The 18,255-nt window shown below is 42.8% G+C and overlaps 1 protein-coding gene across 1 annotated transcript in view; it reads right to left on the bottom strand.

The window, feature by feature from the left end:
• The window catches only part of LOC140468888 (protein unc-13 homolog C-like), a 587,121-nt gene that overhangs the window by 527,457 nt on the left and 41,409 nt on the right, over positions 1 to 18,255 (bottom strand). Inside the window, exon 2 of the mRNA XM_072564959.1 lies at positions 17,881 to 17,910. Coding sequence (XP_072421060.1) covers positions 17,881 to 17,910 — 30 coding nt within the window. The remainder of the gene's footprint in view (positions 1 to 17,880; positions 17,911 to 18,255) is intronic.

The raw sequence follows: 18,255 nt of genomic DNA, 5'->3' as shown, positions 1-18,255 counted from the left end.
AAAACCTGTGCACTTTTCCATACCAGAAACGTTAACCCTGCTTTCTCTCTACAAACGCTGCCAGACCTGCTGAGTTTTCCCAGTAATTTCTCGGTGTTTCTGATTTCCAGCATCTGCAGTTCTTTGGATTTTTTTTTGTTTTACGAAAAGTGCAAATGTTTGTGATCAATACTAAAAGAACAGCACATACTAGCATGTTTAAAGAGGAAATGTTGCTTCTACTGGATTTCTATCCACATATTATGGTTTCGTGAAATACGTATTATCAATGTGTTACTTGCCCTTATTGGCTGGTGCATCAAATCAGAGAGGAAGAGGACGCACCATGTTGGAGGTCAGCTAGAAAGGCCATCTTAGTAAGTATGCAGATGATGCAGCTAGGTTTACAGATCCAGGCATTGGGGAAGCTGATGGGGATAGATTTTATCAATAGACCTGACATTTCAGGCAAAACACCACATTAAAGATTGTCCTTGACATTACCAAGTTGTTCAGTTTCAGAATACGAGTTTTTGAGAGCCATGGATTTCACTTTTAGCCAATAAACATTACCTTTGAAGAAAAACCTGCTCCTCTCCTACTTCAGCACAGGAGCAGGGTGCTTAAAGAATAAAGGCAAGCAAAAGTTATTCAACTGCAACAATTGAGGGAGAAATTAAATCGGGCACAAACTGAGAAAAGGTAAACATTTCATTTAAAACTGAGCAACATTTCCTCGTTAAACATACTAGCAGAACACAGAAACGGAAAGGAAAGCCGACACTTCTGCTTTACAAAATCTGCAAATGCTGGAAATCTTAAATGAAAACAGAAATTGCAGGAGAAATTCAGCAGGTCTGGCAGCTTCTGCAGAGAGAAGGCAGAGTCAGTGTTTCAAGTCCAGTGACCCTTCCTCAGAACTGACAGTAACTAGGAAAGGCTGGTACATATGCTGAAGACAGGGACTGGGGGAGGAGAAGTGGGGGGGGGTGGTGGGAGAAGGAGTGAGTGGATAGGTGGAGATGGAGCCAGACAGAGAGAGAGAGAGAGAGAGAGAGAGACAGGGACAGAGAGAGACACACAAATGGGATGGATAATGGTGAGCCAAAGAGAATGAGAATTTGATAAGTAAATGCAAATGAGTTAGCTGTGATAAAAGCAGCCCATGTCATAGTCAGGGAGCGTGGTGCAGGGGAGTAAAGGATAGAGAAGATGGTGTTCAGATTCTGAAATTGAACTCAATAATGGGTCCTGAAGGCTGTAGAGTCCCCAAGTGGAAAATGAGGTGCTGTTCTTCCAACTTAGGCTGGGCCTCACTCAAGCACTGCACCAGGCCTGAGACAGAGCTGATGGCCAGAGTGTTAAAATGGCAGACAACTGGAAACTGGAAGCTCGGGGTCACCTTTACAGAGTGAACATAGGTGCTCCATAAAGTGGTCTCGTGACCTGTATTTCATCTTCCTAGGAGAAAGTGAGGACTGCAGATGCTGGAGATCGGAGCTGAAAAATGTGTTGCTGGAAAAGCGCAGCAGGTCAGGCAGCAGCCAAGGAGCAGGAGAATCGATGCTTCGGGCATAAGCCCTTCTTCAGGAATGAGGAAGCTACACTGGCAGCTACACTGGCACCACCCCTGACCTTTTCCTCCACTACATCGATGACTGTATCGGCACTACCTCGTGCTCCCACGAGGAGGTTGAACAGTTCATCCACTTTACTAACACCTTCCACCCCGACCTCTAATTTACCTGGACTGTCTCAGACTCCTCCCTCCCCTGACTCCCACCCTGTCCCCTGTAAAAACGACATCCCATATTCCCAATTCCTTTGCCTCTGCTGCATCTGCTCCCAGGAGGACCAATTCCAATATCGAACAACCCAGATGGCCTCCTTCTTCAAAGACCGCAATTTCCCCTCAGACGTGGTTGACGATGCTCTCCACTGCATCTCCTCCACTTCCCGCTTCTCCGCCCTTGAGCCCCGCCCCTCCAATCACCACCAGGACAGAACCCCACTGGTCCTCACCTACCCCCAGATACATTATATCATCCTTCGTCATTTCCGCCACCTCCAAACAGACCCCACCACCAAGGATATATTTCCCTCCCCTCCCCTAACAGCGTTCCGGAAAGACCACTCCCTCCGCGACTCCCTCGTCAGGTCCACACCCCCCACCAACCCAACCTCCACTCCCGGCACCTTCCTCTGCAACCGCAAGAAATGCAAAACTTGCACCCACACCTCCCCCCTCACTTCTCTCCAAGGCCCCAAGGGATCCTTCCATATCCGTCACAAGTTCACCTGCACCACCACACACATCATTTATTGTATCCGCTGCACCCGATGTGGCCTCCTCTACATTGGCGAGACAGGCCGCTTACTTGCAGAATGTTTCAGAGAACACCTCTGGGACACCCGCACCAACCAACCCAACCGTCCCATGGCGGAACACTTTAACTCCCCCTCCCACTCTGCCCAGGACATGCAGGTCCTTGGCCTCCTCCATCACCAGACCATGGCAACATGACGCCTGGAGGAAGAGCACCTCATCTTCTGCCTCGGAACCCTCCAACCACACGGGATGAATGTAGATTTCTCCAGCTTCCTCATTTCCCCTCCCCCCACCTTATCTCAGTGCCAACCCTCGGACTTACCCACCCCACCCCCACCCCCTCTCTGGCCTATCACCCTCACCTTAACCTCCTTCCACCTATCGCATTCCTAATGCCCCTCCCCCAAATTCCTCCTCCCTACCTTTTATCTTAGCCTGCTTGGCACACCTTCCTCATTCCTGAAGAAGGGCTTATGCCCGAAACGTTGATTCTCCTGCTCCATTGATGCTGCCTGACCTGCTGCGCTTTTCCAGCAACACATTTTTCAGTTTTCATCTTCCTAGTGCAGGAAATATGCTGGGCACAGTTAACAGTCCTGTCAGCCGCAGTGCAGGGGAACCTTCGTCTGAAGGAAAAGGTGGACATTTCAGAAGGTGGAACCATCAGAACAGATGTGTTGGAGATAGAAATACTGGGAGAATGGGATGGTGTCTTTACAGGACACAGGATATGAGGATGCACAGTCCGGGTATCTGTGGGAGTTGATGGGTTTGTGGGGAATTATCGGTGGCTAGCCTATCTCCAGAAATGGAAACAGAGAAATTGAGAAAGGAAAAGGAGGAAGTGAATGACAGTGTGGTGGAAATTGGAAACAAAAAAAAGTGATGGATTTTTCCAATTCTGAATGAGATAGGGGAGAAACACCGATGAGGTCATCGATATACCAGAGAGAAAAAAAAAGAGTTGTGGGAGATACCAGAGCAGAACTGGAACCAGGAATGGTCCACGTACCCCACAAAGAGACAGGCATATGGTGACACATGGCCACAGTTTTGATCTGAAGAGAATGAGAGGAATTAAAGGAGAAGCCGTTTGAAGTGAGGACAAGCTCATGCAGACACAGGAGGGTGAAGATAGTGCTGGCCTTCTTTCTGGGAAGGATATAGACCATCCTGATGTGGGGGTGAGGGTGTAAAGGCATTGCATATTCATGGTGAACAAGGAGGTGGCTGGTGCCTGCGAACTAGCAATCTTGAAACTGATGTAAAGTTTCAGCGGAATCATAAATATAAGAGACAAGGAATTGAAATGAGGAAAGAAAATGCCCTTTATCCACCTCCACAATCGAGGTCTTGTCGTGACTTGAGTCGCTTTCAGCACAGCCAACCCACTTTCACCGATTCGTCACCTGTCCCTTTGTTTACCAACCTGTCATTCTCTCTCTCTCTGGGCTCAACCTCTGCCAATCTGCTCACTCCTCTTTCCACTCCTCAGCATATATATCGCCTTTCCCTAGGTACTCTCAGTTCTAATGAAGGGTCACGAGATTCAGAACATTAACTCTGCTTTGCCTCGACAGATGCTACCAGACCTGCCAAGATTCTCCAGCAATTTCAGTTTTTGTTTCTGAAAGTTCTAATGCCTAGCTGCTTACTGATGAAGACAATACTGTAAAGAATTTGCATTTACATAGCATCTTTCATAATTGTCAAAGTTCTGAAAATGATTTACAGGCAATTCAGTGCTTTTGAAGTGTAGTCACTGCTAGTATTGTTGAAAACTCAGCAGGCAAGTGTACCCAGTCAATAAGAAGTTAATGACCACATAATCATTTCAGTGATTGCTGTCTGAAAGCAAAATAATGGCCAGAGAGAGAGGGAACTTCACTGCTCCTTTCAACATAGGCACTGAAAACAAAGCAAAGCAAACTTGAAATGGATGCAGTAATTGTCTTTAATTGCATTTAAATCCAATACTTACAATTATAATCATGAGATCAATCACAATATTGTTTTTAAATTATTCAACAGTCCTTAAAAGAATTACTGCTCAATTTAATTTCTATGTTTCAATGTTTTGAAATGAAATTTCAGAAACAATGGTTATCAGTTCTGCCTTTCAGATTATATTATTTTGCCCAGAAAGTAAGGTTTTATTTGGTCTGAAATCCACACAGGCCATGATGATTCAGATATGCCACACAAGCCAAGTCTAATATGAAATGATCTGTGCTTTAACAATTAGGACAGTTAACTATAAGAAAATAAATTCTGCTCCATTCAAGATGAGCTACTCAATTAAGCCGAATGGGATTTACCACCACTCAAGTCAATTGTGCCTTTCTCATTGAATGGACAGCTATGCCACTGCTATAGAATTGTTCATCCAGATGCTATCATTGCTCACCATGTAACAGAAAAGCATCAAGAATGAAGACAAATGAATTTCGCACAACCAAGTAGATTTCTTAACCATTTATTTGATTTTTTGGAAGTTCCAATGGTAGATCTTCATTCAAGTGTGCATTTTTTGGCCACTGGGTGGCAGCAAATCCTATTCTCCACATGTTTGAGTTTATAACACTGCAAAAATGTGAAATCTACTGAAGAAGCATTGTGAAAATTATTCCTGAAAAATCTCGCTCTCCTAGCTTCCCATCAGTAGCAGCTGTTTTCCTATCAGTAATCAATTGCCAACAGCAAGTCTCACTATCACCAGTATGCAATGCTGGCAGGAGTGGTACGTTTGTGGATCACTGGAACCATAAATAGAACACGAGTTAGAGAGAAAGGTAAACCTGAAGAGGGAATACTTTATTGTCGGTCCCTCAGCTCCCCCACAGTCTTAGACTGCCTCCCCTAGCTCCCCACTTTGGGTCACCTGACCTGCTCTCAAAGGGACAACACACATCCAACTACACACATAACCTCCCCTCCCCCTTTATTTCAATGCTCCCCTATTAACACATACACATCCACCAATTAAACTACTTTACAGGCATTGTAATCTATATTCATCGTCAGGAATATTTACAAAAAGGAGCATGGAAAGATAAAAACGCCCATTCCACCGTGTACAATGACATGATCAGTCTCTCAGGAGAGTTAATGAATCCTCCAGGATTGTCTCCTCATCTCAGGAAGCTTTCTCTGCTGTGGTCTTCCGGGCTTTCAGCAGCTCCTGTTATTCTGCAGGAACGTTCCTCTCGGACTGGCTGTCGTTCCCCTGCGATGCTGCTGTTGCCTCCTCCCTGACTCAGTTGGCCCTAATGGTCCCATCTGAACCAGCTCGATATCCTGAGGGACAGCCCCACCATTGGTGAGTTGTGAACGACTAACTGGTCTGGAGATCTCCTCCAGACCAGTTCATCCCTGGTCTGTACCGCATATAACAACGATCCTGCTTAAGACATCACTACTGCTGGGATCTATTTCTCCCCAGATTACAATTCCATGCTAACACGGTCTCTCCTGTTTGGATCGTGAGATTCTCCTCCTTCTGGCCATCTGGCATTCTTGCTTCGTTCTACCCCCATCTTCAGGCCGCAGTAAGTCAAACATGTTCTCAGCTGAATCCTTGCAGTGCAGAAAGAGAACATTCAGTCCATTGGGTCTGCACCGCCCCTCGCAGACCAGCACCCACCCACTCCTTATAACCCTGCATTTAGCATGGGCAATCCACCTAACCTGCACATATTCAGACTGTGGGAATACAAAAAAGGAAACCCACACTGAAAACATGCACACAGACAGTCACCCGAGACTGTAATCAAACTTGATCCTTAATGCTGTGACGCAGCAGTGGTAACCACTGAGCCACCGTGCCGCCCTGAACTCTAAGTATTCTGGCAAGCACTGGGTCATCTATCCCAACATCAACATGGGAGGAGGGAGACCAACGTGAACTCGTCACATCAATCCCCAGCCCTCATGCCCTCTTTTCGAATTTCACAACGTAAGGAACAGGAACGTGGCAGAATCAAGTTTCCTCACCCTCTTCCAAATCAAGTGACAGAGGTGTCTTCTCAAGCCTGGGAACTTGGGGATTGTTCTATTTATTATTGCATGTAGGTTCCATCAATCCCACAGTGATCTAACATGGATTTATATATCTACCTTTCTGATTTAAGAGTGAATTGTTGAGTAAATGTATTTTGTATTTATTGACTTTAATGCATTTATTGCATTGCAACAAGTTATTACGGGTTACCTGAACATGATCTACATTAATACAGCCCTGTCGACCCTACTTAGCAACATTTAAGGGCTAGTACTAAAGTTGAGGGAGATGTTGAGGATCAAAGGTCGGTTTCTGTACTGCATCTCTATGTCTCTATGTCTCACGGACTAGTCAAGCAACAGTCTGACAGTCAAATTCATGAAATTATATCTCTCAGAATGTCCCAGACACCACCATCATCCCTGGATATGTCCTGTCCCATCCAGGCCCAGTTCAGTGGCAAACAGTCAGGAAGGAGTTACCCTGGGAATTTTCAACATTGACTCTGGATCCCATGAAGTCTCATGGCTTCAGGTTAAACATGGGGCAAGAAAACCTCCCATTGATTACCATGCACTGTCCTCCTTCAGCTGATGAATCAGTATTCCTCCATGTTGAGCAACACTTGGAGGAAGCACGGAGACTGGCAAGGGTGCAAAGTGTACTCTTGGTGGGGGATTTCAATGCCCAGCACTTACGAGTGGCTCAGCAGCAGCTCTACTGATCAAGCTGATCGGGCCATAAAGGACATAGCTGCTAGACTGAGTCTGCAGCAGATGGTGAGGGAACCAACAAGAGGGAAAAACATATTTGACCTCATCCTTCACAATCTGCTGGCTGCAGATGCATCCGCCCATGACAGCATCAATAAGAGTGACCATCGCAAGGTCCTTGTGGAGACAAAGTCCAGCCTTCACATTGAGAATATCCTCCATCATGTTGTGTGGAACTATCAAAATGCTAAATGGGACAGACCTCAAACTGGTCTAGCAACTCAAAACTGGGCATCCATGAGGTGCTGTGGGCCAACAACAGCAGCAGAATTTACTCCAGCACAATTTATAACCTCATGGCCTGACATATTGCCCACTCAGCCATTACCATCAAGCCAGGGGATCACCCCTGGTTCAATGGAGAGTGCAGGAGGGCATACCAGGAGCAGCATCAAGCACATCTGAAGATGAAGTGTCAACCAAACCAGATTGTTTATGTACCAAACAGCATAAGCAGCAAGTGACAAATAGCACTAAGCAATCCCACAACCAATGGATCAGATCTAAGCATTGCAGTACTACCACATCCAGTTGTGAATTGTGAATTAAACAACTCATTGGAGGAGATGGCTCCATAAATATCGCCATCTTCAATAATGGAAGAGTCCAACACATCAGTGCAAAAGATAAAAAGCTGAAGCATTCATAGCAATCTTCAGCTAGAAATGCCAAATGGATGATCTATCGTAACCTCCTCCAGTGGTCCCCAGCATCACAGATACCAGTCTTTGGTTCACTCCGCGTGATATCAGAAAATGGGTGGAAGCACCGAGTACTGCAAAGATTATGGATTCTGACAACATTCCAGCACTACTTGCCGTTCCCCTTGGCAAGCTTTTGCAGTACAGTTACAACATTGGCATCTACCCGACAAAATGGAAAATTGCCCAGGTATGTTTTGTACACAAAAAACAGGACAAATCCAATCCAGACAGTTATTGCCCCATTAGTCTACTCTCAATCATCAGTTAATTGATAGAAGGTGTCACCAACAGTGTCATCAAGCAGTGTCTGCTCAGCAATAGCCTGCTCAGTAACGCCCAGTTTGGGTTCTGCCAAGGTCACTCAACTCCTGATCATATTATAGCCTTCGTTCAAAGATGGACAAATGAATTGAATTCCAGAGGTGACGTGAGAATGACAGCTCTTGACATCAAGGTCACATTCAACTGAGTAGGGCATCAAGGAAGCCTCGCAAACGTGGAATCAATGAAAATTGGGGCAAACTCTCCATTGGTTGGAGACATACCTGCCAGATAGGAAGATGGTTGTGGTTACTGGAAGTCAGTTATCCCAGCTCCAGGATATTTCTGCAGGAGCTCCTCAAGGGTACTGTCATCAGGCCAACCGTCTTCAGCTGCTTCATCAATGACCTTCCCTCCAGAAGGTCAGAAGTGGAGATGTTTGCCAATGATTGTGTAATGTTCAGTACCATTCACAACTCCTCAGGTATTGAAACAGTCCATGACCAAATGCAACAGGATTTGGACAATGTCCAGGCTTCAGCTTACAAGTGGTAATTAACAATTCGGCCACACAAATGCTAGGCAATAACCATCTCAAATAAGAAACAATCTAACCATCCACCCCTTGACATTCAATGTTGTTGCAATCACTGAATTTCCCACTATCATCATCCTGGGGGTTACCATTGACCAGAAATTCAACTGGACTCACCTTATAAACATAATGGCTACAAGTATAGGTCAGAGGCTAGAAATATTGGGCAAGAAACTCACCTCCTGACTCCCCAAAACCTTCCCATCATCTCCAATGCACAAGTCACGAGTCTCATGGAACACTCCCCAATTGCCTGGACGGGTGCATCTCAAACAACACTCAATTAGCTTGACACCGTCCAAAAGAAAGCAGTCCACTTGATTGTCACCACATTGACAAAACCACCTCCCTCCTCCACCTGACACTCAGTAGCAGTAGCGTACACTGCAAAAATTCACCAACGATCCTTAGTCAGCAACTTCCAAAGCCATGACCACTTCCATCCAGAAGTACAAGGGCAGTAGATACATGGCTGAAAATGTGTTGCTGGAAAAGCGCAGCAGGTCAGGCAGCATCCAAGGAGCAGGAGAATCGACGTTTCGGACATGAGCCCTTCTTCGGGCTCATGCCCGAAACGTTGATTCTCCTGTTCCTTGGATGCTGCCTGACCTGCTGCGCTTTTCCAGCAACACATTTACAGCTCTGATCTCCAGCATCTGCAGTCCTCACTTTTTCCCAGTAGATAACTGGGAACACCATCGCCTGCATGTTCCCCTCTCAGCCACTCACCATCTTGACTTGGAAATATATCATCATTCTTTCATTGTCATTGGAACAAAATCCTGGAATTCCCTCCCTAATGGCATTGTGGGTCAACCTGGAGCATATGGACTGCAGTGGTTCAAGGTGGTAGCTCACCACCATCTTCTCAAGGGCAACTAGGGACAGGCGATAAATGCTGGCCCAGCGAGTAACATCCACGTTCCACGAGTGAAATTTAAAAAACAGAAATTCAAAGATGAAAGTGTACAAAATGAATATGGGGTTGATCTCAGAGACCTATAAAATTGTAACAGAACCAGACAGGGTGGATACAGTAAAGATGTTCTCGGTAGCAGGGGAGTTAAGGACCTGGGGCACAGTCTAAGGATGAAGTAGGCCATTTAAGATTGAGATGATGAAAAAGTTCTTCACTCAGAAAGTGGCGACCCTGTGGAATTCTCTGATACAGATATTTTGAAGCCAAAATATTGAATGTTTTCCAGAAGAAGTTAGATACAGTTCTTAGCGATCAAAGGACAGGGGTGAAAGCAGGAACAGGGTACTGAGGAGAATGATCAGAAGAGGCTTGAACAGTCTACTCCTGCCCTATTCCTGATGAAGGGCTTTTGCACGAAACATCGATTTTCCTGCTCCTCGGATGCTGCCTGACCTGCTGTGCTTTTCCAGCACCACTCTGATTCCCAGCATCTGCAGTCCCCACTTTTGCCTAGTCTACCCCTGCTCTTTATTCTACATTTTTATGTGCATCTGTTATCCAACTGAATGGTTCAAATTACTTACCCATTTAAAAAAAAACACAACAGAGCACAACATTTGTTACTACTTGAATCATCCAGATTTCCCAAAATATTGCAAAGGATAATCTGGTTACAAAGGAATCTGTTGCTCCCACCATTTTCTAATGCTTTTCATAGGTACAAATTCACAGAAGGTTGTTAATAGTACAACAATTACCACAAGAAATACTAAAATCACTTGTATTTTGCAATGTTTTAGTTTTTCTTGCTTGTAATTACAGTAAAATGGCTGATATAGAACATATGGTTTCATTTGTGTACTGCACATTTAATTGGGAGCAGTTTTAGATATCAGTGAGATTACCATCATTCACTAATTCAACTAATTAGTATTTCACACTCTAAATAAAGAACAATAAACCATACAGCACAGGAACAGGCCCTTCAGCCCTCCAAGCCTGACGTGCCAAATTTTGCCCTTCCATAACATTATTAAGCATAAATGTGCATTGTTAGGTTTTTGCTGACCTAGACAGTATGCTAATAGGTAAACTGTATAGGTACAAATCAGCTTCAATTTGATATATTTATTACAGATTTCAGGCAAGTCCATTTGAAAAGATATTTTTGGAGTTCTTGTGCTTCTGTATCTCAGACCATTAAAAGCTGAATGCATAATTTAATTTGTTCCCCAAAGGCACAAGTGCATATTTCAAATAGATTTAGTCATACTCTGAACAGTGCAGATTCACATCTGCACTTGGCAAAATGCCACCAGCTAAACATTGAACCTATTCAAATCAATGGGAGCTCATAGACCAGCTTTAAAGACTTCATTGCAAAACAAACTGAGCGTCGAAGTTTTATCAGTAAAAATATAAAAAGAAAGTCTTAACAGTTTTACTTCATACCTTATTGAAATCAAAATAAAGAAATGTGACAATAATATTTCCAAAGATAGAAATGTTGAAAAGCTGAAGCAGATTGAAATGCTGAACACTTGAGTGTTACTGACAGACCCACATCCAAAGTAAGGCATGATGCTCACAGGAAATATCTCACAATGGATCACAGACTCCCAGTCATATTCACTCATTACAATGAGTGGATGAAAGTGAGGACTGCAGATGCTGGAGATTAGAGTCAAGAATAGAGTGGGGCAGGAAAAGCACAGCAGGTCAGGCAGCATCCAAGGAGGGAAAATTGATAGTTCAGGCAGGAGCCCGTCATCAGGATAAGTGGATGGGTGATCACAGAATCCCTACAGTGTGAAAGCAGGTCATTCAGCCCATCAAGTCCACACCTAGGAACATACCATCCAGACCCACCTCACCTCAACCCTGCATTTCCCATGGCTAACCCACCCAGCCCACACATCGCTAGACACTATGGGGCAATTTAGCATGGCCAATCGACCTAATCTACACATCCTTTGACTGTGGGAGGAATCTGGAGCATCCAGAGGAAACCCACACAGACACAGGGAGAATGTGGAAACTCCACACAGACAGTCACCCAGAAGTGGAATTGAACCCAGGTCCCTGGTGCTGTGAGGCAGCAGTGCTAACCACTGAGGCACCATGCCACCATATAGCAATAAATTGAATTTACAAAGGCTCACAAAAATTAAGGATTGGGAGAAACAAAACCAAGAGTTAAAGTCTCAACATTAGAAAGAATATCAGATTCTTTGTTTGCATTTGAAAAATAACTTACCACAAATCTAATTTTCTAGCAATGTTTGACAAGGACCTGTTGAGCAATAGGATGTGGACAGAAGATGTTTGAAAAGGTGGAGTTTAGGAATGGTGCAAAGCAGCCTGTGGGGAGATTAACTTAGATGATGTTGCAAAAATACGAATGAGAATTGTAGCAGCAGGTCAATGAGATGTAACTGGTGGTAGGCAATATTGTAAAGATAGAAGTTACATGGATTTGTGTTGAGATGGTGTGTGATAGAGGCTCAAAGTTCATTTATCTGGTTTAGTCTCCAATATAAGCTAATGAACAGATACAGGAATACCATTGGAATTCAGCTCCTCAAATCTGTTCTAACATTCAATTCGACCATGGGTGGTAGGTAGCCTCATCTACCTGCCATTGATCCAAATCCTTGAAATGTTACATAACATAAATTTATCAATTCAATTCCTGCAAGTTTCAACTGATATAGCATTAACCACGTTTTGGAAGAAAGGATTTCAGAACTTCACTACTCTTTCCATGAGAAGCACAACTTAGTATCTCTTCCCCATTTTAGAATTCTAATGCCCTTGAGGTCAAGATTCTACATGCTCTTTTGAATACTGTGTGTACTCATGCACAAACTTCTAACAATTTGCCTACATGGAAATTTACTCCATTTAATCCTCTACAGCTCCTAATCTTTCATAGAATCACAGAACTGTTATAGTGCAGAAGGTAGCCATTTAGCCCACTATATCTGCACCATTCTCTAAGTGAGCATTTCACAAAGGCACCATTAAGATATTATTCTTTTGAGTGTGATACAAGGTGTGTTACTTATGTGCATTTTAATATCAATTATTTTAGAGGTTGGGTTTTAAAATAGTGGTATAGGGGTCTGTGGTCTCTGTGTAGAAAGCAATTTAATGATAACTTGTCAGTACTTCTGGTGCCATGGTATTTTTCTTTAGAAGAACCAAACCAGTATGTGAGGACTTCCTGCAGCAGGATTGGGAACTTGTTTGTATTGGAACAGTTTTACAAGCAGACTGAATAAACATTGAAGAACATTAGGCTTTCAGTTAGAAGGATATGGGGTTGTTTTGTTTTGCTTAGGCAAACATTTATAGCTTGAAAAGTCTTTGGGTTTAAGTTCTCATTACTGAAGGAAGTTAGATGTGTAGAACAGTTTCTACTGAAGAAAGGATATAGTGTAGAATAGTTACGAAATATTTTATGTGATTGGAAGGAGTTTAGTTTGAAAGTTCTGCACCAGAAGTATTTGGTTAGAACCCTGAATGGGCTATTCAAAGCTGAGAAAGTCTCAGCTCAATGATGTGAATACAAAATGAAGAGACTATCATACTCCCAAGATCAGGAATTAAAAGTAGCAGTTAAGTGAGGCCACTTAGCCACCTCTCTCATGTTTGAGAATAGACAATCCTCAGTTTGCAAATAAGTTCCATTCTTGAATGTGCTCACAAGTCGATTTCTACACAATTCGAGACACAATGCAAGACAATATAGAATAGTTACTCGTAGGTATAGGAAATGCTTATATGTGGAGTCTTTAAAATTACACCCCCGTATGGGATCACATTCATAAATCAGGGACCCCCCCCATAAAAGGAGATTTATGTAACAGATAGAATAGTGTTGTTTATTGTGTATTTTCACACTTGAGTTTAAGCCAGTCAAGATGGTGGTGGAGGAGCTGGGTCGTGGCTGGGCTCATGAGCCCAGAGATTGTCTGCTCTGTGTGCTTTTACCCTTTTTTCTTTCTCTGCTTTTCTTTTCCACTTTACCTTTTCTTACCCCGAGGACAGTGCATCCCGAAGCAGCTCAGGGCGAAGAGCGCCCCGGAGCAGCTCAGGGGGAAGAGCGCCCCGGAGCAGCTCAGGGGGAAGGGCGCCCCAAAGCTGCACAAGGGAAGTGAGCCCTGGACCAGCACACAGGCAGCAAATCCTGATAGAGAAGGCAGTCCTGGAACTTACCTTGGAGCTGCGAAGTGTTGGTACAGAGTGGTCTGGGATTTCGAGCAGAGCAGGGTTGGCTGTTGGACTGGGATCTGGCACGGGCAGTCAGACCATGTGCAGAGGCCCTGCACTGAGCTGCTGCACTGGAACATTTACTTAAAGTTTTTTTTAATCTGACTATAATGTCAATCCTTTAACAATGTCTTATTGTGAACTTATTTTTTAAATTCTGTAAAGTACTGCAACTACTTTTAATTTCTCTTTTGCATCCAAGATTTATACTCAGCACTTGTACCTAAGATGACACCATAAGAAACAGACATTGTAATAGCTTTTCACTGTACTTCAACAATGGAGGACACGTGACAATAAAGGATATTCTATTCAAATCTTTAAATTTACAATATATAAAATAGTTTTGTTTATTCTAATTTACCATTTTTTTTTGCAGATTGACAGTCTGTTGTATTGTTAGGACCATACCTGCAGAAAGGGTTGTTTGTGTTTCAGTGAAAGATCACCATGTTAAATAAAAATAAAACTAAATTTGATCTATCTAGTTGGATTTCAGTTTAGGATCTGACTTGCATAGTAACAACATCAGCTGGGATCATAACATTGGTTCTGCCCACTCATGTTATCCGTCCAAGCTTCTTAATAAGCTTCTCTTCCTACTCATAGGACTCACCGTCTCTCTTGTCTTAGTGTCATCTGAAATCATAGGCATATATAACTCTAGAAACACATCAGTACACATCTCTTGGGTATATCAATAGTTACTTACTGCCAATCAGATAATGTTGCCTCTCTATCTTCCAGCTCCTGAACAATGTGTAACCCATGCTATAACATAGTATGGCTAACTTCTGGCATTCCAATACTCTTCTTCAAACAATGGTATGAGATATTTCATGGAGATTGAGCTTCAGTTTAAAATGGCATCTGAGAATGCACACTGCACTCATACTGCATTGAAGTGTCAAGTTAGATTGCATGTTAAATACTACAAGAGAAAACAAATTCATGACTTTTAACTCAAGAATTGAGTAGACCAACACTAAGTCACATTTAATAGTGCCGCGCTGAAGGAGGATACAAATGTCATATCATGTCAAACTCCATAATATAATAACATAACTTCAGCTCAGTCAAGAAATTAATCTTACAATACCTATGTTGTCCAAGAAACCACAAAACACTAAAACTGAACCAGCGAGATCAACAACAAGGTACAATTATTGTTCAGCACGCAGGCTGTCATACAAACCAAATGTTGCGAACAATAGTGGCACAATGTGGACTATCAATTTTAAACTTCCATCATCTACTTTTAATGAATCAGACCTTCATGGACCAAAATGCTTCTTCAAAAAGAAATGTGCAACTAAAATGGTTTCAGCAATCTTCTGGCCACAGACTGGTTTCCTGAACTTGCCTCAAGTGAGGACCAAATGACATTGTCTGAACTAAAATCACCATTTTATTTGAAAGCACTGACACTAACACATCAATGGAGTCAAGCATCAAGAAATTCACATCTCCTTTTGATTTACACTTTTTATAAAATGTCGTACATATTAGACATAAAATGTTACCTGCAACTATACAGCTTGGGAAGACAATGAAGTTAAACACATGAATATACAAATGAATCATATTTCAACAGCTGCTGACAAACAAGCAGGAAGAGATAAAAGAAAGTGAATTGCTAACAAAGAGGAGAACACTCTCGCTGTTTTTCCGCCTAGCATCTCAAAAGTCAGCACTGATGATAAAGCAAATTGGAAAAAATATCTATACAATGGAAACTCAAGGATTCTGCAAATTTCACTACTACTGAGCATGCAAGATAGCAACTAAACAGCTATGGTCTCAGGCTCATCTTCAATTACAAGGACTCAAAGAACTTTTTAAACAACATATTCTTCATCATCTTATTATAAGAGACCCTTCCTATTTTTAAAATTTTTTCCTTGTGATTATGTTTGTTCGATGTTGTGTTTTATTTTCTCTTCTCAGGATTAGTAGGTAAAAGACATTTTTTTTCTTTCACTCAAGAAAATCTTGAAAATTGGCTCCTTAATTCTGATCTGGTGACTATGGGTTAACTGACGTGAGGTATACCTGTGTGCTAAAAAGACAAAAAGAAATCTTTGCTGCAGCCAACTGAGAAGTGTTAAGAAGACAGAACTGTTTTAGCCACTCTCACCTGGTTGTGACATTCAGATTAGGAGTGTTGTAAAAAACATTGAAGCTTAAATCTCAGTTTATGCAGATATCAAAACCATATATATTATAAATCTCTAGCAACATATTGCCTATGCCTGTCATCTTGCACGTAATACCTAAACTAAAGCCTTTTATTGGCTGGTGGGAGTGTGTGTTTTGCATATGCAAGCAAAATGGTCCAAAAAGCTATCAGTACAGCTAATAAGAGCTTGTTCAATAGAACAAATGTTTTCTTGTTAATATTTACTAATTCCAGTTAAATTATAAACTTCTCAAACACCGTGCCATTATGGATAGCTGTCAAAATGAAGCTAAGAAATGAGGTCAAGTGAATTAAAGACAAAGCAGGCTGTTTAGTAGTGACAGAAAACACAACAAAAGTGGTTTATTTGCCTGCTTCTGCCAAACCACTACCTCAGATCATTCGTGGTGAAAGTGAGGACTGCAGATGCTGGACATCAAAGTCAACAGCGTTGTGTTGGAAAAGCACAGCAGATCAGGCAGCATCTGAGGAGCAGGAGAATCGATGTGTCAGACATAAGCCCTTCATCAGGATTCCTGATGAAGGGCCTATGCCCAAAACATCAATTCTCTTGCTTCTTGAATGCTGCCTGACCTGCTGTGCCTTTCCAGCACCACATGGTCAGATCATACCTATTGGCCACAGAGTTGGAGACAGAAAATCAGAGTGAATTGCAACAGCTGATCATGTCAGGGTATTTCAAATTACAAACAAAATTCTTTCCTTGTTCAGCCACTCATTAATTTTTGGCTTACTTCTTGCAGACCATTCTGTAAGTTTGTAGTGTGCCCAAGATATTGGGTACAAGTTTTATCAACCTGGTCATCAGGGAAAGTCAGAATTCATTCATGACTTTAGTTTCCCCGGCCTGTCTCTGCAGCTTAGTTTCCCTCCTGAGGCCTGCCCGATTAGTTTGGGCCTTCAATTGGCTAGGTAGCCGATCACTAACAGCTGTGGGCTAGGTCCTCGCAGGGGTTGAGAAAGGCAGCGGTAGTGAGTGATTATGGGAGTTACCTGTGGTGGGGAAAACCCAAGCCTGGGAGTTACAAGGGATCAGGGCCTACTGGGGTTGGTGTAGAGTTGAAAGCCTCAGGGGAAAGGTCATTGTGAGATGGCCCTGATTGCAGATTGAGGCTCTCAATCAGGCATGTGGATCTCGGAGGTACCTAAGAAAGCATTTACCTCCTGAAAGTCACTGCTGGGGAGAAGCTGGCAGCAATTACATTTCACTTAGACATGTGGGCTCATTATCATACTTAAAGCTGCAACCCCTAACTCTGTGAAGTGTGTTCATTAATGCTGGAAATCATAGAATCCCTATAGTGTGGAAACAGGTCCTTCAGCCCAAGTCCTCACCAACCCTCCAAAGACTAACCCACCCGGACCCATTCCCCTACCCTGTTAACCTCTGTTTACTCCTGATGAATGCACCTAACCTACATATCCCTGAACACTGTGGACAATTTAGGATGGCTAATTCAGCTAACCTGCACATCCTTGGATTGTGGGAGGAAACTGGAGCACACAGAGGAAATGCACGCTGACACGGGAAGAATGTGCAAACTCCACACAGACAGTCACCCGAGGCTGGAACTGAACCTGGGTCCCTGGCACTGTGAGGCAGCAGTGCTAACCACTGAGCCACCGTGCATTGGAATAAGGCTTAGGTCAGGAAATGAAGTTCACATTTAACCTGCTGGAACTGATCCACTGTCAGTCTTGGCTTTTCTTTGTAAAACAAGATAAAATTCAGCCTATTTGCTCAGATGTATTAGTGAAAGCATAATGAACCCAGGGAACAGGAAATAACTGTATTTAAATATCATGCAACATTTATCACAGAATATGGGAAAATAAATATCTTACCTGATGGTCCATGTAGTCTTCCTCTTTTAACTAGAGGAATGTAAAAATAGGTGTTAGTACCGTTTAAATACACATATGTCGATTTGTCATTGTACACTCATCCTAAATTACTGATGTCACAAGTTGCCCTGGCATGTTTCATTAGGTCAATGGAACCCTGACTTCAACACTTGATGGAATTAAACAAAACTTCCAAAATCAACTGAAATAAAATAATCCCAATGGTTCAATAGGGAATGCATTGTATACTCAAACAGAGGAAGCTAAATATCACAGGAATTTTTATGGATGAATTTTCTGGGGTTTTGACAATCACAGCCAAATTACTTGCTCATTTTGTTTTTTTCTGGACCTGCCACAGACCTCTGAGAATTG

The sequence above is a fragment of the Chiloscyllium punctatum genome, chromosome 48 (assembly GCF_047496795.1).
Source record: "Chiloscyllium punctatum isolate Juve2018m chromosome 48, sChiPun1.3, whole genome shotgun sequence".
Taxonomy (NCBI): Eukaryota; Metazoa; Chordata; class Chondrichthyes; order Orectolobiformes; family Hemiscylliidae; genus Chiloscyllium; species Chiloscyllium punctatum.
The sequence above is the reverse complement of the archived record's forward strand: the minus strand, read 5'-3'. Positions and strand labels throughout refer to the sequence as shown.